Below are 21341 nucleotides of genomic sequence, written 5' to 3' on the forward strand. Positions count from 1 at the left end.
AATTTTATTAGTTGTCCATTTTGTCTCAACACCTAATTTTGCTTACCAAGGGCCTGTGATCCTCCCTTGCTTGCATTTTTTTCTTACCAAAGACGAGAAAGAAGGAAAAATTACTTGTTGGAAATTGTAAAGAAGGAATGCAAAGCCACTGACATACAACAGAGAAAGACCTTACATGTTGCTTAGGATAACAGCTTTATAAATAATCACCTGAAAGTCTGGATGAGCTTTTCTTCTCTGTAAATATACTTTTCGGTTCACATCAGAGGCTCTCTCAAAAACTTTTGTGTGAGTCCATTCCAAAGTTATTTTTAATAGAAATTCCCAATCAAATAGCCATTTTAATAATCCTTTCCAAAAACCTTGAGAAAAGGCTGTTCCACAGTCTACAAGACAGGCTATGGGTTGAGCCCTGTTCAATCAATTCCTGTGACTGTGAGTGGTTTGCAGCTCTGCCCATGGCAGGGGGTGGAACTAGATGATTTTTAAGATCTCTTCCACACCAAGCCATTCTGTGATTCTATGAAGGTTGAGCTATCTGGGAAAAACAGCCTTGGATACACTGGCTCCCAAACTAATGTGGGAGTGCAAGATTCAGGCAATCCACTCTACCAAAACCTGGCCTTTTCAGGAAATGATTTTCAAGAATTCAGATTACTTTCAGTAAAGAAAGACATAATGCATAAGGAACATAAGGAATGCAGAAATCTGTGCTAGATATGTGTGCTAGATATGACTTCAGAGCTCCAAATGACAGTTGGAAATTGAGCTTTGCTGGCCTTGCTGGCAGGTGGCTGGACTCCTGAAAACAATGGCTAACCCAGCCTACCATGGAGCTTTTAATAGAAACCCTTTCTTTTTTGGAGGGACCACCAGAATAGGAGAGGTCAGGTTGAAAGAAAAAATACTGCAGAACAGATTTTTCCTTCCATAATTTTATCATGAATACAAAAACCAAGTCTCTAAGAGATGGAACAGCTACAAAGGCAACATGGTCATAAGAGAAACGTATTCTCAGAGAAGGGTATCTACCTAGCTGGATGCTCAGGGCATCCTTGATAGGGGCAGAACAAAGAAAGAAACTGCTATAATGAAATGACTTTCTAGGAAAGCTGAAGGCAGCAACAACTGTTCAAGGAAATGGTTTCCAACGCCTGTTTACATATGGACACCAAAGATATAAAAGCAACTTGCTATCTTCCCACAGCAAGCTTCTCTGCACAAGGTCCCCAGTCAGACCAGATTCTTGCCACAGACATCTGGCTGACTCCAGACCCTCCATGCAGACTTCCCTTTGGTGATTAACCCCAGTCCTGGAGCACTGTGCTGAGAGCCATACCAATAATACTTCAATATGATAATGTGTGCCTGTAGTAAATAATGACAACTGTGTACTTACTGGTAATAATTTGTAACAGTTTGGAATAAAAAAATTCAAGGAACAAAAACCTTTGTGTTGTCGTGTACTGCAAAATCCTACAAACCCACTGTTGTGATCCTGTACATGCCTGTGGTCAAGGTAACCCATAAAAACTGTGACACCAATTAAACAAGCAGATACACTTCAATATTTGTGGGCCACTCTTGGTCCTTTTCAATTCTAATATGTCCCATTTTTGAGCTCTGTCTTGCTGTGCTATATCCTACCAATACCAATAGATTTAGTCTAATTGAGTGAAAGTATTACCTCCATAAAATATCATAAGTAATAATGATAATAAATAGAGTTCTAAACATCCAACTCACTCTACTGTAAAAAAAAAACTAAGCTCACAGGCATTACTTACACCACAAAACCAAAACAAAATTAAACCCTTCTGGTTTAGGCATGATAACAGTAAAAACATAAATGCTTTTCACACAGGGATTGCAGAATGCAGTAGGATGCCTCAACCACAGCAATATTAGGGCATTTAAGCCTATGTTAATGAGCTGGTAGAGGTTTCCTTGACATTAATTGCAAAAGAGGTGTATGTGAGAGTGAGTGGAAGAAGGCTGGTGTAGCTAAGCCAGGAAGAGAAGGGGAAGAGGAGGGAAGGAGAGCAGGAGAATCAGCCAAAAAAAAAACCAAAAAAAACGGGTAAGGAGTGTTGAACACAGCCCTGGAAGAAAACCAAGGAATGGTATTTCTTTTAGATTCCTTGCTTGCTGGAAAAAGGGACAGATAGCTGTGAAATAGAAACTGCCATCCCCTGTCACTGCTAGAGGGTTTCTCCTGAGCTACACGACACGGACTCTCAAGGGCGTGAAAACACCAGCTCAGAGTGTGGGAGCTACAGCTGGTGTTACTGGGGCTTTCTGAGCTCTGTGTGTGAAACAAGTTTCACAGCCCTTGAACAGAAACAATCCCATGGAGGATTTTTCTTTCTGTGCTTCTTCTGTCTTTTCCCTTTGGGGGAAAAATCAGCCTCTTTGCTATGGCTATAGATAAGTCCATGTTGATCACTGGTATCATAGTGTCTGGGCATCCTGGGAGCTACTGCATGCTGAGGATTGGAGGACATGGACTACATGGTACATGGTAATCACTGCAACATCCTGCCCATGGGCAAGGGGTTGATTTTACATCCGTGTGCACTACCCTTACAGCAAAGTTAACTGCTCCCTTAGGGAGGAATTATTTTCCTCTTTAATCCTGTAGTGAGTTGACTGGCTAGCAGCTGAAGGTACACAACTGCTTAGTCATTCCTCATTCATCCATTTGCAGGATGGAGGAGGAAGGAGCAAAGAAAAGAATGAGAGAACTTGGTAAGATCACCTAATGTTTGTAATCATAAGCAGAACAGACTTGCCTTGGGGAATTTAAATAATTTATTACAAATTAATATAAATAATTGAGTAGTATAGGAAACAAATGAACAAAACAACAACAAATAAACTAATAAACCCACACATAAGGGAAAAACTTTTCATCCCTCATTCTCACGCTCAACTTCACTCAGTCACTCAGTCACCTCAGGCACCTCTCCTCTCTGCTTATTGCCACCACAGACCACACTCAGTCCCTCCAGTGAAGCAGCCAGCAGTGTGCTGGGTGAGACCAGTGCCTCTTTGCTGATCCTTCCCTCCACCTTTTTCCTACACTCCAGCATGGGACCTCAATGGGCTGCAGATTCTTTGGCATGTATATAGGCTAACCAAAGCTAATGAGTTTCTTTGTGATATTGTAACTGAAAACGGCAGAATCTAAAAAACTAAGTCAACAAACTTTGTTAATCCAGCTACCTCAGTTACTAATGAAAGTTTGTTATTCAAATTAATATATAGAAGTTATCAAGTACCTGCAACAAACTAAATTGGAGCTCCACTCATCCTTCTGTTGGCTCTGGCACAACCAGCATCTCTCACTTAGTTCCCTGGGAAAGAGCTGTATGGCAGAAGATCTCCTTTATCCAAGGAAATGGTCACCACAGAGCCAGGAGGATACTCTGCAGTCAGAACTTGATTTGCTGCTGTGCTTCAGGCATACTGATACCTCACTTGCCTTATCCACAGTTTTCCTGCTTTTGACACACCTTTCCTCTTATGGTTCTCCTCCCAGAACTTTTTGGTGGGCACCCCACTGACCACAGCTGCCGTTTGTTCCATAGATCACATGCTGGATTCTCCCATGCAGTTAACTCAGTTCCTCCTTGGTTAGCTGGCATTACACAAGATTGTGATGACTCAGAACTCCAGGACTCATTTCTGCATGAAACACGCATGAGGCCTGTCCTGAACCCTATGGCCCAAGGGCACACGTCTCACTTTGTCTACCACCAGATCTAGCATGGGTTCACCTGGAGGCCACAGCCAATGTTCTGCAAATTGAATCCACATCAGAATGACCCGTGAATGCTCATACTAACCACAAAAGAGGACTGCAGAAAGAGAGCAGGCATTTCTACTGGAACATGGAATCCCAGAATTACCTCTGACCAACCACAAGGAGCGAGCATCCATACATTGAGCCATTGTCAACTGTAACATGCACATTTGGCCATTCCAAACACATGGGCCAAAGTAGTAGGGCAGACTGTTGTCAAAATGTTGCAGAAGAAGTCCCTACAGATTCTTATTTCACTTGGAACAAAACATCCCAGAAGTACACAGATGCTTAAAGCCACCCACACTCACCCACTACAGAGAGCAGTGGGACTTCTCATCTTACTGTTTTTTTCCCTGAGAGCCTTCCTTTATACATTATGGATGGAAACCTCACCTCAGTGTGAAATTAACACAGGCCAAAAGCACTGTGGACTAAGGGTTCACAAATGAATCTAGTGCGAATCTCTTTGGGATACCACAATTATGAAATATCTCCTTCATCTTGCTTGTTATGTCAGGGTGAAGCTCTCCCTATTTGTGTCTATGTAGAGATAACGGTGACTTAAACTGAATATCTACTCTTATGGCAGAATATAATGATGCTTTGCAACATTAATACCATAAAACCCCTTAAAAACAACCTTTTTTATGTGTGTGTATATATATTATAGTTACCCGCAATGTTATATCATGCCAGATTCTTGCACTTTCTTCATGCTCTCTTTCCCTCACTTCTTCTATACAGAGAATATCTCTTTGTTGTAACAGCATTTTTAAACGTAAGGTTTAAAGACTCATGCATGATTAAGTTTTATTTGTTGTTACTGAAGGTCACAGAGATGACATTTGCCTTGAAGTACTCATACCTCTGAACAGTTTCAACCATAGTCAGCTCTGTGAGAAGCAGGGCAGAAATGCAGAAGAACAACATCACGTTTTCCTATAGAAAGATTTTCTTGATGGCTCTCCTACCATGCTGCCCATATTGTATGAGGGCTGCTCCAAAAGTAATGCCTCCTATGTCACTACACTGGCCCATAATGTCAGAAATGGATGTTGGTGGTTCAGCAGCAGCAGTTGAACCTTCCTGACAGTGTTCCATTAAGTTTTCTTGCCATGTGACAGATGGCAGCAGAGGGGCAGCCTGGCAAAATGGTGCCTGATATGGAAGTGCATTAAGCAAAAGTGTGCCATCAAATTCCTCGATGGGGAGAAAATGGCACCCACTGACATTCCCCAACACTCAATAAACATTTATGGAAACAGAACTGTTGATGTGAGCACAGCAAGGTGGTGCACTTCAGCAGTGGATGACAGCGACAGTGGGTCACCTCCTCTGGTGCAGATATTTACAAATTCAGCATGTGGGCTGTTTTTCATCTCTGACAAAAACGCAGAGCTAATGGTGACAACTGTGCTGAAAAAAAGTGTTTTGTAGCTGAGAATTTGCTCTCTCTTTGTACCTGTTGTGGTTCCAATAGAAATTAATAGGAGGCAGTACTTCCAGAGCAACGTACATAGTTGCAGGTGATGCCCACAGGAAAAAGAGACAGGACCAGAGACAGTCATGTTCAGTCCTCTGTTATACAGGTCTGTGGTCATGCTGGTGTGGCCACAGTAAGAGGTTTGATGTGAACATTTGATATTTCTGTGGATTTCCAGATTGCTTACTTCAAGGAGCAGATGGTTTTCAGGTTTTTCCTGCAGCTCCCTGTAGATGCTTCTTGTAGTCATAATGCTGCTCCTTGCAGCTATTTCACTCTGAACAGCTGCTTGAATGGACAGTGGCCAACTTAGCAGTCCCAGCCATTTATCAAAGAGATTCCAATACTGGCCAAAGTGTTATGAAGTTAACACACTGGGGACTGGAACTGAATAGAGCAGTGTAAAATAACAGTAATTGCACTGAATGCAGCATCATTGAGCCCAAACTGCAAATTACACTGAAGGACATTTGCTTGCAGAACTTTACAAAGTAGAAATGCATAACAACCTCTGACATATCCTGAGAATAACTGCCACTGAACTAATTATTCCATGTTGATAAGATCATACTATTTGCCCTTTGTCAATATCCCTCAGCAAACCAGTTGTGATAGTGAACAGTAAATAAGTAAAGCATTTTTTTCCTTAAATGATTAAATTATTGTCTTGGTGTTGACTCTCCTTTTTTAATGTTTTGATAATTGTTTATATTTTCTGTTTTTCTGACAGAGATTCTTGATAGCTGTGCGAAGACAGCATTTGTCTTTTCCTCTAGCACCAAGAACTGGGTACAGCAAGGAACATGAGCCTCTTACACTTTAACATTTATGGACAGTTCTTGTGAAGTATTTCTTATGAAGTGTGCTGCCAGACCTAGTCACAATTTTGAAAACAAGACTTTAGAGAACACTTGTGCCATCTGCTCACAAGCTACTTTGTGGGTCTGCTGGTTTGTACTAGGGAAACTTCCATCCCCTACATAGCATGTCTGCTGCATCTGTCAAACAGAATAACATCAAATATGTGTCCTAGAAAATGAATTTGCAGGGTGACCCACAATGTATCGCCCACCAGGGTCCAAGAAGAGCATTCTTTATTTCTTGTCACTTGCAGAGTGATTGTACGCACAAGGAGGGCATTCATCTTAGACTTCCTTCATATCCATTGCATCATAGCCGTTCTTTTCAATCCAGTACTGTTCTCTTTTTTCCCTGAAGTCCTCCTATGAGAACACTACTGACTGAACAAAGCCTTCAAGCCTTATGCTGGTGCTGCCCATTCTAGTCGTTCATGCTTCCAAGCATAAGCAAGCGGCTCTCTGTGCCAAACAATTTTGTTCTGGTTTAAAGATGTATTCTACCATAAAGTCTCCTTACCTAGAATTCTACTTGCTTCTGGTGACACCGCATCTTGCTTCTGCAGTGCCTTGGATTCAGAACAGAATGTCTAAAGCATTTTTAAATCAATGCAGTTGAAACCAGGCAGGCAGAAAAGTAGTATAAATAGCAATATAAGTAGCACAGAATTAACAAGGTGCATCCAGCATCTCCAAAGAGACGTTCACTCACCTCTGCAATCAGTGACTCCTCTACAGTATCCCCTATTCAAACCCATATTTTCTCAGGTGCAAATTCTGCACTCTAACTGTATCCCACATTGCTCCCTGATGGGTGCAAGACATCATCTCTTGTGGCTAATTGGGAACCCACATTTGTCAATTTATGGGCTGTCTGAAGGCTGAGTTCCCCTTGTCTTTACCACAGTGTGAGAGGAAGGAAGGGCTCATTAGTTTTCTCAGTTCAAACAAAATGAAAATTCTCTTCACTGGTTTATGCTTGATTCTGATCAGTCAAAAGTTATGGAAGTTATTGGTTGAAATCAAAATGGCAGGCTAATTTCTTTGCAGCAAGTATCTAATGGGGATGTAAGGAAAAGGCAGCGTGAGCCAATTAACATATAGAGCAGATTTTTGCTCCTTAACAGCTATAGTCATGTTTTGATCTGAAGAAATAGACCTGGCAGTTTAGTGAGAGATTGTTTTGTTGCAAAGATGAGTTTCTGGCTCCCAAGTTGTAGCTCACTGAACAAGGATTGCTATGGCAAGATTACTTCATTTTTTGGTGTTATTTTAAAGGAGCATATTTATGAGTAGATCCTCTAAGCGCTGATGATCAGAGAAAAGAGGATAGTGCCCAGACCTGCAGGGGTGGACAAAGAGACTCTATGAGACCCTGCAGGATCTGAAAGAAAGGCCTAGAGACAGCAGACCCAGTGCCTTGAAAACGCTACAAACAACATGTGCCTCCCCACTTAGGAGCCGAATTACAGGCACCGATAATCAGGTAAGACCCCAAATCAGCAGTGAAAATAACTTTCTGCTCCCTGCCCCTCATCTGGAACCAGGTACCCGCAGAATGAAATGGCCTTGGAAGGTGCATGTAGGACTGAAGTGGTGTGGCCTACTTGCACTTTGGGGGAGGTGGGAGGCTTGTAGTCCCTCCAGTAATTGGTACATGGCCTACTGACATTGTGGCCAACACTCTAGTCTTCATTGCTAAGGTATAACTCTCATCATGTCCCTATGGCAGATAAGAACTCCCCCCTTTGTGCTTGATATATGGTTGATATATAGTTATGCAGCTGCAGATATCTGGCCAAAGGCTGTGGTACAGGCGGCTGGGGCATGCCCCCACTGCAAGCCAAAGAGTTGACCCAGCATAGGAATACAGCCTGTATCTTGCCCTGGGGGGCAGACCTTCCTCTCCTGGTAGCTCTGAAACATCTGCATTACTCTCAGTCTCCGAGTCTCCAGGATCACTGGAAGGAGAGAAATGCCAATGAAGTGTTCCAATGTTGCTGTGACATCAAGCGCAGCACTGCGTGATGGTCTGTATGGGACTAATGGTCCAGAAGATGGACCTGCACCAAATGACTGCATGCCTCCACTAACACCACCAAGCACTAGCCCATGAGAACACAAACTTCAAACACACACTGATCATCAATCGTCTTACATTGTGTCAACTTGCATCGCAATGGACTGAAAGTAGGGAAACATTTTTCCCTGCCAAGTCTCAGCACTGATGAACAGACACCAAACACAGGGAGAGAGAAAGAATCTAAAGAAAGAAAACCAACTGAATTAAATGCAGAAGTAAAAACATGAGGTACGATCTGCATGGTTGAGCTGATAGCACTGGAGCCAGGAGTTCTGCTATATTAAAAATAGACTGGAAGCCCCAGAGGCAGAGGAAAATAAATTAGAGACTAGGAAGATAAGATAAGAAGATTTTAAAAAATAAGGTCACAACGGCTGCTGAAAATTCAACAAGTCCAAGAAGGAAGAAAAAAAAAAAAAAAAAAAAAAAAAAGAAAAGTGAGCAGGAAGCATGTTTTCTAGAAAGAAAAGCAAACAGGTAAGGGAATGTAATGGAAATACTAGCCTAATTGGCTACAGCCCACCTGACTGACATCAAAAACACTTGATTGGAAAGCAGAGCACTTACCCAATTAGCCCTCAGCTAATGAGATAACAGCAGGAAAAATGATTACTTGTAACACCCAGGAAGGAAAGTACTGTCAAATCCAAGTGCATTGGTAAAGTCCTTCCAAGTTCCTCAGCTTAGCTCATTGTCATGCATGTTTTCTTTCACATGTTTTTTTAGTGACTGGCTCTATCCTAGGTTCAAAAGGATCAGGAACTGTACGACTGAGTATACAGTAAGACAGCTGGTGTGTGAAAAAAGCTACTTACTTTCCAAAGGCCTCAGGTATGCAGGGCTCTGCAGAAAGATACCCTTGCCTTCTCTGCACCACAGACATGCCTGTGCTTCACCTGCCAAGGTTATTTAGTAGACAAGCATTCCACACAGCAGTGAGCCATTCCATGGATCACTATCTCCTCAGTACAATGTTCTGTCACCCACGTCCATTATGGTTGCCAGTGTTATTCCATTTTAGTTTTTAAAATACTAACAAATTGGACAAGTCAAAGTTACATTAATAGAATGTACAAATGGAACAAAACACGCACTGCTAAGAAATGTCTATGGACTTATAATTTTGCTCCACTGTATGCATGCTTTGTGTGTAAAATTGTATAAGCATGTCATTTTCCCATGGCAGATCAGGCAAAGGATGATAAAAAGTGTATGGTGAGTCCTGTAGTGAGAATACCATGAGCATTTTGACTCTTGCAATAAATTAACAGTTTCATTTGCTTTGTAAGTCTGATTTACAATCATCTTTTTGATCTGAGTACGCCAATTAAAACCCTAGTCCTTCTTTTGTCAGCAGGAAGTGTTGGACGAGATAGAGAACTGAAGGGATAAACCTCCAAGCTCATTGCAAACTTCAGGCTTTATGGATGCAGACATTGGTGTGGATGTCTCACAGCAGTAACACAACGAGATGCCCATTACACACCAGCCACAGGGAGAGCCCCAAGGCTCACAGGCCCCACCTTGGAACCTGCTTCGTGATTCACCCCCACTCTAGATAAGAAAGTTTGCGCACTTCCACATATTAGCCTACAGTTGACCGGGCCTTTTGTCCAGCTCTATGTGCCAGTTGTCTGTCAAGCAGATCATTAATATCCTCAGCAACACCTCTTAAACACCTGCGAGGACCCCTGTAAAATATTGTGTTAGATACTAAAGTCCCACAGGGTAATCTCTTCAGTCAGATGGTTTCCCACTGTTAAATGGTTTAATTTTTCTGAGGAATGTGAGAGGAAGAGTGAAATGTGACTTACCTCGGACACCAACAGTAAACTTCCACTGCAAATGCACCTCACTCGCGGCTTTCCTGTGTGCTGGTGCTCCAGGCCTGTGTGCAGTACTGCAGATGGGGCCTCATGAGGACAGAGCTGAGAGGAACAATCCCCTCCCTCTCCCTGCTGGCCACCCCTCTGGTGATGCACACCAGGTTACTGTTGGCCTTCCAGGCTGCGAGTGCTCACTGCAGCCTCATGTTAAGTTTTTCATCTTCCAGGACCTCTAAGTCCCTCTCAGCAGGGCTGCTCTTCAGTTGTGCTCTCAGTCTGTACATATATACACACTACTAGCAGAACATCAACTGCCAACAAGCACTTTGCAGCCTCTGACAAGCCTGGTACTCTCTTCCTTGCCTGTTTTTGTATGGCTGTATACCTCAGCAAGTCAATGCCTGTACCTCAATAGGCCTAACTTACATGCTTCTACCACATTACACCATCAGAAGCCAGATCTTGTAAATATCTATGGCTTCCCCTGTTAGAAGTGAGAGGAATCCTGAGCTTCCACCGCCAGTTCTTCTTGAGGCTCCTAAGAACTCCATTTCTCCATGTAAACCTGCAAAGATTTGTTACATTCTGCTTTCCAAATCATTAATGAAAGCGGTGAGCAATTACAGCCTCCGTATCAATTGCTAAGTAGTGCCAGTAATAATGAGCAGCCAGCTGGACTCTGTGGCACTAATCACAGACAGTATCTCTCTGAGCCAAACGTTTAGCTAATCTTCCAGCCACGATGCAGGCCACTTCTCCAAATCACCTTTCAACTTGGCTCCAAGAATACAATGAGAAACCAAGTCAAGAAGCACTCGTTAAACATTTTTCTACATTTCCCTTACCCATAGAATAATTCATACCATCATAGGAGACCAATGGGTTGGTCAGCAGTGATCTACCCTTTGTGAATACATGTTGACTATTTCAAACACCTTTATCCCTACCATGCTGAGGTAGTTGTGGCATCAAGGATAGTCCTATAATCTTCCCAAATAAACAGGTCATGCTGACCAAGCTCCCACAGTTCCCTGGATCACCTTCTTGTCTTTGAAAATGGGTAACATGCAGGTAACACACGTCACTTGCTTTGTTCTACTATCAGAAACCTCCGTCCAGCAAAGTTGTCACAAGCCATACAAGGTAACAGAGAACCACCCAGCAATGGTATTAGGCCGATATCCCATCACCCTTGGGTGTATCCCATCTTGTTTCATGGATATGTGGGCTTGAGCGGTCTGTTTTCCTTTAACAGGTAGCTCTTCACTCCTGCAAACTAGGCTCTGCACAGGCTCAGCGATGAGAGAGATCTGACAACAAATCTGACAGTAAAGACAGAAAAACTGCAGGTATTTCCCAAATCCTTCATCACTAGGCCCACTGCACACTGAGCAGCAGGATCACATTTTCACTGTTCTTCCTTTCACTGCCTATCTTTTTAGGGGAGCCCCTCTTGACACTCTTCTGCCTAAAATGGTTCCCAGACTGTAGACTACCATGTCTTGAACAGTGATCTTCATAGTCAGTAATTACTGCACAAGGGCAAGAATGGTGGAACTGGCAGCCCTGCCTACTGACACTGAGTTTCCTAAAAGGGAGTGGGAAGTGAAGACAGATACCAACAGGTTAGGTTGTTGCCCACACACATTTTACAGTTCTTTATCTGTTAGGGCTCAACAAGCATCAGCTGCTCCTTAAGAACCAAGTGAGTAACCATGACTGGCAAGGCAGAAGTCTCACTCTTCCCCCAATAGCCAAGCGAGGCAAGCAAGACAGGCCAGGGATGGCAAACAAGGTGAAGCCAGGTCATCAGACAAGCTTGTGATGATGGAGGGCTAAGATAAAGCTATGAACTCAATTCACAGGCCAGGTTCAGACTCAGTGAAGGAGATCACGGGTCAAACATACTCCAGTGATTGACAGGCAGCTTCAGTGTAAGAACATATGTCTGAGTCCACACAGGAATACAGGTCAAGGGTCAGAGTGTGGATCACTGGGCAGTTTCCATGTCCAGGCACGGGCTAAAAGAGAGTTAGAGGTGGGTACTTCCTGGACACCACTTAGGCAAGGACTGAAGGCTCAGGCTGGAGCTTACATGAATTCCTGGACACACAAATAGGAGCGTGGGTGCTCACAGAAGGACAAGCAGGACCCTCAAAGTCTATTGGTGTTCCCAGAGACATAACAGGATCTATGATCTGCACAACGCAGCCCCACTGCTGATATGCATATTACATGTTCTTTCAGATACAGGAAACATATGACAACAGCCACACATTACATTCATAATGGGTATTTTCAGTGCAAGTTGAATGCCCTCATGTTCACATGTGTCAATCTTCTTCAAACAACAGAGCACTGTTTTTTTTCATAGTGGCCATATCTAAGTGGATCTCAACATCTTGCTTGACTGAGATCAAGGACTTGCTTTATTACCATGGCTTGTATACCAGTATAAGGACCAGAAGAAACAGCAAGTGAGCTGCTTTAGGTATTTTTTGTTTGTTTGTTTTCCCCACTTCATGCTCTGATGGATTATTATACCCAAGATCCCTACAAGCATGCCTCTTCATGACTGACGTAACACTGAAGGCTCTTTAAGTACTGACATGCTAATTCAAAACAGAACAGAAAAGGAAGAAAAAAATACTGAACAGAAAAATATTCTTGTGCTTTCTGAAATCTAAGTACATTCTCTTAGTTTCATTGATTCAAAAAGCTTGGACTCAAGTCCAGCTCTCGTTTCTAACTATGAAACCTTTCAAAGGAGGAAGATATGAAACTTACTTTAAAGCTGTGTTTGATCTACAAGATTACCTACAGTGCTAATTTAGATAACTGTAAGAAATATAACTATATACTTCTTAAACTAAAAAAAGACTAGGCATAGCCTTTGAAATTTTATTTCAAGTATTAAAAAGTCAGTCAGTAAAATATCTATAGCATTTTTACTTTCAGTACAAAGGCTTAAACAGATAAAAAGAATTAGAACAATTCTAAAATTAAAAAAAAAAAAAAGAATACAATTCAAAATTGTGAACAACACTGAAAAGGCACTTAAAAAAAGACATCCAACAACAAATATAATTCTTATGTCACAGTGAATCCTTAGTCAAACATCAGCTAATACTTTATAAACAAAGAATTAATTACAGTCTGGTCAAAATGAGCATCACAGTCAGACAGAAGTGAATTTAAACTCCGTGCACTTCAACCGCTGTACTTTTTGTTCACATATAAAGAAAGCAGAAAGAGAGGCAAGGAAGTAGGGAAGATTCTTCAGTGAGCTGTGAGCTTACAGCACTGCATCCAGATGAAGAATTCAGAGTTCAACTTCTACAATTTCTACAAAAATATATTTAAGAAAACCGAGTAGCAGCATAAACACTTCACGGTACTCCCTTACCTTCATGCTTAAGGGTTTTGTATCTGTATTCCAAGTTTACCAAAAAAATTTTCTACAAATAACTGAAAGCCTTGCTAGATGAACAAAAATCAAACTAGCATAAATAGAAAATAAACATGTAATGCCTGAGAATCCTTGTAATCCCTTTCTAGTAGAAATATTTTTCCACTGCCAGCAATGGAAAGTATCAGAAGTTGAATTTTTCCAAAATCAGAAAAGAAAACAGATCATGATTACTTAAATGACTTTGAGGGTCTTTTTTTAATTTTTCTTTCTTTTTTTTTTTTTTTTTCCCAAGATTTTGCTATTTCCCGTATTTAAAAAAAAGTCAAATATGCCAAAAAGATATACAACATTTGACAATGACATTTTCAGCACCAAAGCCTAATTGTGCAATAAATACACATGAAATAAATTCCCACTTGCAATAATAACTTGCTGATAACTTGCTGAACTAATATGTACATTAATGCAAAAATATGAAGTAAACCAGAAAAAGAATTCTAATGTCAGCATTTTTTCCCAGTGGTATCAAGTGTGATGTATGATACAGGAGTGCTATCCAGGCTTTTCCATCTTCTTTTCCAGATACATTTTCCTGTAGGTTTGAAACATCTGTTTGGAGTCTTTCATCGGAATGTGAAGAGCCTTGTCATCTCCTTCCAGTATTTCTATGGCTGTATCAAGTGGAATACAGTCCTCAGCTGAAAGACAGGGAGAGAAGCAGGGTAAAGCAAAAGATGCCAACAGCCAGCTTGGGTTTTGCCTACAATTTACAGCTCTAGATAAATCTCATCACCAATGCTACCTATGACTCAAGTGCACACATGTACACTAGAAAATTCTACTATCTCCAACAACGTGTTCTCGCGACAATAAAGATTTCCACAAGTCTTTGAAACTTGGATGTCTACTCAACAGCACCCATTTTGGTGGCAGAGTTACTAAGGAATCGATGGAAATAGTTCATTACAAATGGCTGTTCTAAAGGAACACTTAAAACCAAGCAGAGAGCATTCAACTTTTATTTCAAAATCAACAATCAAAAGCCAGTTCACCTGTAAAGATCTCCTTCAACTTTTTTTGCTTCACTGAATCGTACTTTAACCAATCTTCTTTTTTACTCTTGACACCTACGAAGAAAATTAAGAAGGTTTTTTGTTGAAGTTCCTTTTTGACAAACATTGGTCTCTACTCAGTATTAGGCTATAACATATATACTACACATGCAGAAGAAATTTTCTTTGGGCACAAAGATGGCTGCAAGAGTTGCTAAGTACAAACTGAGATTTGTTTTTATTTGTTTATAATCAAATTCCACGTTAGACATATATATGCCTCACATGTTATGCACTGCTTAAAATGCATAAAGATTGGGATAGGTAGGAGGAGGAAGACAACTTATAGCAAATATGGTAGTAGTTACAAAGACTAAGAAAATGCTGCAGCAGTCAAAAAAAACCTCATGATTCTCAACCTAATCTGAACTACAAACATATATTCCTTTTGAAGTGGAAAAGAGGTGCATATTCATCATACCTTCCACAGTAGTCTTCTCTTTTTCCAGAAAATTCTTTGCAGCTAAGCTTTCATCATCAGTGGCTGAATTTCTGAACAGTATCTCTGGACACAGCTTAAATTCAAGCACTTGCCGTTTCCCTGGTTTCTCATTTTCAGAGAGAGAAGCATCTCTTTTTGAATCTAGACTACGTTGTGATACTTTGGACTTTACATGCAAGACAGGCCTGACAGGTGATGTCTCCAACTTTGTCAGAAAGATGCGTTCCTGAGCAGTACGTTTAAATGCAACTCTATTTAGGTAGTGCTTTTTCGGTTCCTTTTGAAGATGTAGTTTTAATCTGTTTGTTCTTCTGTTTAAATATAGCAAGTTTTTATCAGAAAACATTTTCTCGGAACACTTGTCTTTGTTTTGACCATCAAGATGTCTCTCTTTGTTAGAAAGGTGGTTTTTGGAGATGGTAGATAGACCCCTTCTTCTCTGTAGTTTAAGCACAGAGCGATCTGCTAATGAATTCTTAGATTTCCAGACATTTTCCCCACTCAGCTTTTTAGCCTTGTCGGTATTTATCTTGTGATCATATGAATGCCGCTTGGAGTTCTTTGTTTCAGACTGTTTTAGACTTTCATCTTCCACCTTTGTTTTTTTAGAGCCTGTTTTTCCAATCATATTGTCCTTTCTCTTTCGTTTGTACGACTCCTCCTGTGGCGGATGAGCTTTTACAGATTTATGTTGAGAAAATGTATAGTTGCTTGACTTTAAGTCTTTAATGCCAAAGTTTGGGAACTTCATAGCTTCTGCCTGATAACTATTCAGCTTTTCAGGTTTTATTTCTGGAGATAACTTTGCTTTCCCTTCAGTATTAACTCCTACATTTCGTTTCTTGCAGTTCTGTTCTTTACCCGCGTTCTTGTCACAGATTTTTCTTTTTTGTCCTTTATAGTCTTCACTGTGCTTAACTGCAACATTCTCTGACTTTGTATATTTATGAAGGTCTCTTTGGGATTTCATGGCCAAATCTGTTCTGGTTTTATCTTTTGAAAGGGACTTCATTTTGAAAATTCTCTCCTTCTTTTCTGATGACTTCATCGTATTATCTGTATCTTTACAACCAGCTTTCTCTGACAACTCCCCTTCTGAAACTTTATGATGACCTTTTTTGTCACAATGAAACTCTTTCTTTGATGATGGAGTTCTTCTAGACTCTTGCATCTCTTCCTTCAAATTACTGCTTTTTGAACGATTAACATCTTGTTTTGCAGAGGAATTAAGTGGCCCAATTTTTTCCAGTTGTGGTGAAAGTGGTTTGTGTTCGTTGTTCATCTTGGATTTTTCATTTGTTACAGAGGTGTATTTGCATACATCTTTTTTATTCTTCTGAATGCTATTCTGAACATTTTCACAAGTTGGTGGGTTTTCTACCACACTATTGTTCTTCATTATGGCATCAGAATTACTGTTGCTTTCTTGTCTTCCTGCAGAGTCAGTGTTTTCAGCTTCTGAAAGTTGCTCGGCATTTTTATCTGAAACAGAAGTTCTACGTTTACAGGAGCTCTGTGACATTTCACCCGACACAGACAGACAACCCGTTAAACTACAAACCTCTTTATTTCCGGAGCTGGAAGGGGATTGTGGGTTTTCTTTCTCCTTACATAGACTTTGACTGGGCTGAACACTGCATTCAAGGCTGCCCTCATGGCTTGAAGACTTTTCAGACTGTTGACTCAGTACTCCACTGTTTTCAGTCGAGGAACATGGCTTCTTTTCAGGAAGTAACTCCTGCACCTGACCAGAGTTTAACTGTGCAATTTGTAGCTGATCTATTGGATTCTTTGAATCAGCTTTTTTGGCAGGAACATGAGCCTCTTTTTGAGCTTGATTCTCCCTCTGCTCAGCCACAGAATTGTTTCTTGCTGGTTCTTTTGTCAGAATATCAGCCCCTTCAATGCCGAACGGAAACTCTTTCATAAGTTCAGTAAGCTGATTATCTAGATACGTAATGGGTTCTGCTCCAAAAACGTGTAGCTCTTCTATGCTCTTTTTAGAGGATGTGACATTTTCTTTTCTGCTGCATGTTGTAACAGTGAATGCATTTGTTTCAGCAGTAACGCTTACCAAGGAATCCAGTGAATTTCTAGCTAACTCCTGGTTTATACTAGCAAGAATTCCCAAGTCATTTTCAGGATACTTGAAAAATGTATTTACTGGCTTTTTTTGCTCTGAGGTAGAAACTGTGCTAGCAAGCTTGCCAGTGCTTTCTTTCTTAGAATGGCTAGTTATAGCACTATTGAAAATCTCATCTACTTCACTAATGTAGCATGATGATTCTCGCAGTGCCTTTTGCAGCAAGGTCTCTCGCTGCAGAGTGTTCTCCCTCAGGTCATTTTTATTCAATTTCATCAGCTGCTCCTTTTGCCTTGGGTCAGACGCATTTTCTTCTGATGGGGCACCACTGTTCAGTGCACGTGTCTGAGGGACTGAGCTGAACATGCTCGCTATTTGCGGATTATATGATTTATCACCTTCAACAAGGGAACATACGCTAGCAATATGGAACATCTGTTCTTCTATCACAGCTGAGGGAGTATTATTTTGTGTCCCTAGCACTGCTTTCTTGCCATCATGGTCTTTTATATATTCTTGGAACATTTTACTAGGAAAACTCTGACCCGATTCAGGAAGAAGTTTGTTCTGTAGATTTTCTTCAGCATCTCTCATGGCTTGACTGAGTTTCCTTTTGTTTTCACCACATGAATCATTTGCATTCGTACTGTTTTCTACTATTCTCTTTCCATCAGCTGATTTGGTCTGTTGTAAACATGGGTCGTCCGTCTGTATCAGAATGCAGTCATCAGATGATGAAGAAACACTTTCTATTGTTCCTTTATCTGTATTTACCACATTTTTTCCCTCTTCTTGCATGCTGTGTATGCTTCCCGTGTCAATCACTGGATAGGTTTTATCTGCAGATGTTGGACACTTGTTTACCTGTTCACTCTGAGCTCTCTCATTAGAAAGCACCAAAGGAGAGACAACTGCAATTTGGAGTTCTAAACCTTTTATCAAATTGCAATTTAACATGTCATGTTTTTGTCCTATGGAAGTGGTTGTTAAAGGCAAGACTGTTACATCTGTGCTAACCAGAAGATTACCTTGTTCTCTCTTATTTGTTGTGTTTTGGCTGTGAGGTAATGATGAGATCTGATTTGCTGCAATGTTTTCATTTGACTGGCTATTTTGAACACTCACAGGTTCTGAACCTTGTTTCTTCCATAAGCCCAGGCATGCAGTTAGCTCCTCTAGAGAATAATTACCACTGTTCTGTTTAAAACATGGATTTTCAGTAAACTGCATTTTTTTCTGAGCTACATCACCATTGAATTTATTTGCATTAGATTCCATCATTCCTGATACAGGAGTGTGTGTGTGGACCGTAGATACCAAATCACCTTTCTCACTAGTGTCTTTTAATAAACTCCCACCCAAGCCTGTTGAATCTACCTGCTGTTTTTCATTAGAAAGGAGATTAGTCAGTATGTTATCAGCAATAGTACCAGCTTTCTTCTCTTTTAACATATTTGTGCTGCTCAATACGAACTGAAGAAATGCTGAATTCTCAGGATAACTTTCCACACTTGTTGTTGCATCTCTGCTAGAGCTATTTGGTTGACTGTGACATGAAGCATCGTTCAAGGATGTCAGCGTTTTCTGAGAAGAGGCCAAGGCATTCTTCTGTTCCAAGATGGGAGAATTCTCAGGATTATTTAATAGAGCTGTAAGTTCACTGTGGGAAGGAATGGGAAGGGGCCCTGATGAAAGGCTTCCCTGCTCTACCTGATGATTACCGTGAGTCCCTTCTAACCTTCTGTTGTCAACACCAGTTATGTTTTTGTCATTTCTTTCTTCAGGAGAAGATCCAAAAATAGAGTGCTGCTGACTGTCTGTCCTCACTGCCTGTGATAGGGAAGATACTACACTTTGCTTGGGCATCTGAGGAAGACGATTAGAGAGTGCATTTTCGTAACTCGGAGGAAGCGTAGAAGTGCTTTTGTCACATTTTGAAGTCAAAAATTTTCTTCTATACTGGTGCATCCTTTCAAGCAGAGCACATTTTCTTTTAATAACTTGCAGTTTTTGAGTTTCCCAAGCTAGAGTGTCACCTGTCATTTTTCTTTTCTCTTCTCTTGCTGAAGAAGTTTGAGAATTAGCAGACATATTCACTGAACTAGTAGTCTGCCTTTCTTGAACTGAAACAGGATCACACAGTGGCTGCGAAGCATCTGCTGAAGAAAAAGGTACTGCTCCTTGCATAATATCATAAAATTCTGAGGAGATGTCGGTGGGGGGTGCAGACTTGTCACTAAAGAGCTGGTTTACTGTCACATTTCCACTTGAATTACAGCCATTCCTAACCCCTTGACTGACTTCTCCCACTTGATGTTTCAGTGAATATTGCTGAACACTGTTAAAACCAGAAGGATTTTTTTTGTCTGACGGGCAGCTCTGGAGAGGGTATTTATTAAACACACTGTGTACTGCCTGCTGTGCACCTAGCAAAGGCTGCGCTACAGTTTTTGATTCATAGTTGGCAGGCAACAAAGATGATGCAGAACATCCACTGGGTGCTCCTGATCCCATCTGACTTGGAACATATTGTGGCAACTGTACATTTGTAGCAGTATTTTGACTCAGTGACTGTGAAAACTGAATCTGATTACCGGAATTATGTATTTGGTTTTGGACATGTTGCCCAGATGTACCAAAAGATAAACAGTTATTCTGGGAATGGAGATATTGACCGGGTGACTGATTGACAGGTACAGAAATGCTTTGAGAAGAAGCAGAGGTATTTGTGTTATACTGCGGGATGCACCCCAGCTTTGAAGAATTAATGCATTCACGGTTACTTTGATGCAACATAGTTCTCAGAGAGCGCTGCTGTGACGTTTGTGAACAAACAGCATAACTGTTTGAGGTGGCATAATGAGGTCCTCGAAACACATTGGGCACGCTGTTTCCACCGCTCATTTGAGAAGACAGGAGAGGAAGCTTTCTGTGGGAAGAAATAAGCCTACCAGGGTTTTGCCAAGAGTTCTGAGTCATCTCCCCCTGTGCACGTGATGTCTGATTGGGAAGTGCCGGTGCAGGTGGTACATAGGATGGTGGAGACTGATTGACTGAGTATTCCGAGGTAAGAAAACTTTTTATGGCTACAGATGTTCCTGGTAAAGCAGCATTAACAGTTGGTAGATACACTTGGTTATTTCCCACATAATTGCATGCATTTTCAGAAGAAAGTGCATTTGTTTGAGGAAAAGCTTGTGCATTAGAAAGCATTTGAGTGTAACAGGATTCTTGACTTTGCAGGTTATTCTGTGCATCTGCATTCTGGAGTGGTCTTACATTCCAGTCCATCTTTTCTTGATTTCCTTTTCTTAAGTCCACAGTTGAAATTCTAAAAACAAGAACAAAACTTTAATCTTTCTATCAAGACCTACATCAACTTACCAAGAAGGAATTTAAAATCCATAACAAACAGAACCGTTCAACTTAAGTTGCTACACAGAACAGAAACTCCACTGGAATGCTGTGGACATCAGCATTATTAATGCCAAGCTGCAGAGATAATTTCCCAGAGCACAGTTAAGTTACAGGAGACAGAGCAGCAGTTAACAACTGTACTGATTGTTTAATGAAAAAAAAAAAACCCTCAGATTATTCTGAAAGGTTGAATAACGGAATTAAAAATGTAATACTATATTCCTATATTTACACTGAAATCTGATGGGAAAAATATTGTATCATCTCATACAGATGCACTAAGCAATGCTTAAGAGGAGAGGATCCTGCAGAATATAATACTGGTCAGTTTCTATACAAGACCGAGCTTCAATTATTCCTTCAAATGTGACAAAAGAAAGGAGAAAATGGATATGGGTTCATTAAAGATCTCTTGTAAGAATGTACCCTGCTTGTTTTCATTGTACATGTCATTTTCTCTTCTCTGATGCTGCGGTCAGTTACCAATTGGAGAAATGCAAGTTATAACACTTGTTGACAGCACATGTACCTACAAGGAAAACAGCCTCAATTCAAGAAGTTAAGCCATTCACCTAGTAAGCTTGAAGGTATGAAGCGTGAGCAAGACATCATCACTCCTGTTGCCGAGTACGCATTCAGGAGGTGACAGGATACAGTCTAACTCTTCATTTTACATAGGAGGTAGCTTTCAGAGTTGGTTTTTTTTTTTTCAGATTTATTTCCATGGAAACTACAGCAGATATAAAGAGCACAATAACAGTATTCAATAGAGAAAATTCTACACTACAAAGCACTACTTTTCAACAGTCACCACCATT

At 40.8% G+C, this 21341-nt stretch overlaps 1 protein-coding gene across 1 annotated transcript in view; it reads right to left on the minus strand.

The window, feature by feature from the left end:
- Positions 1-13765: 13765 nt before the first annotated feature.
- RESF1 (retroelement silencing factor 1) overlaps positions 13766-21341 on the minus strand; it is a 34457-nt gene continuing 26881 nt past the window's right edge. The window contains exons 3-5 of the mRNA XM_042838081.1: positions 15003-20437; positions 14522-14596; positions 13766-14167 (exon numbers count right to left, since the gene is read on the minus strand). Coding sequence (XP_042694015.1) covers positions 14022-14167; positions 14522-14596; positions 15003-20437 — 5656 coding nt within the window. The 3' untranslated portion in view covers positions 13766-14021. The remainder of the gene's footprint in view (positions 14168-14521; positions 14597-15002; positions 20438-21341) is intronic.

Source organism: Centrocercus urophasianus, unplaced genomic scaffold (assembly GCF_019232065.1).
Source record: "Centrocercus urophasianus isolate 14NV4802_14NV808 unplaced genomic scaffold, USGS_Curo_1.0 seq_73, whole genome shotgun sequence".
In the NCBI taxonomy this organism is placed as follows: Eukaryota; Metazoa; Chordata; class Aves; order Galliformes; family Phasianidae; genus Centrocercus; species Centrocercus urophasianus.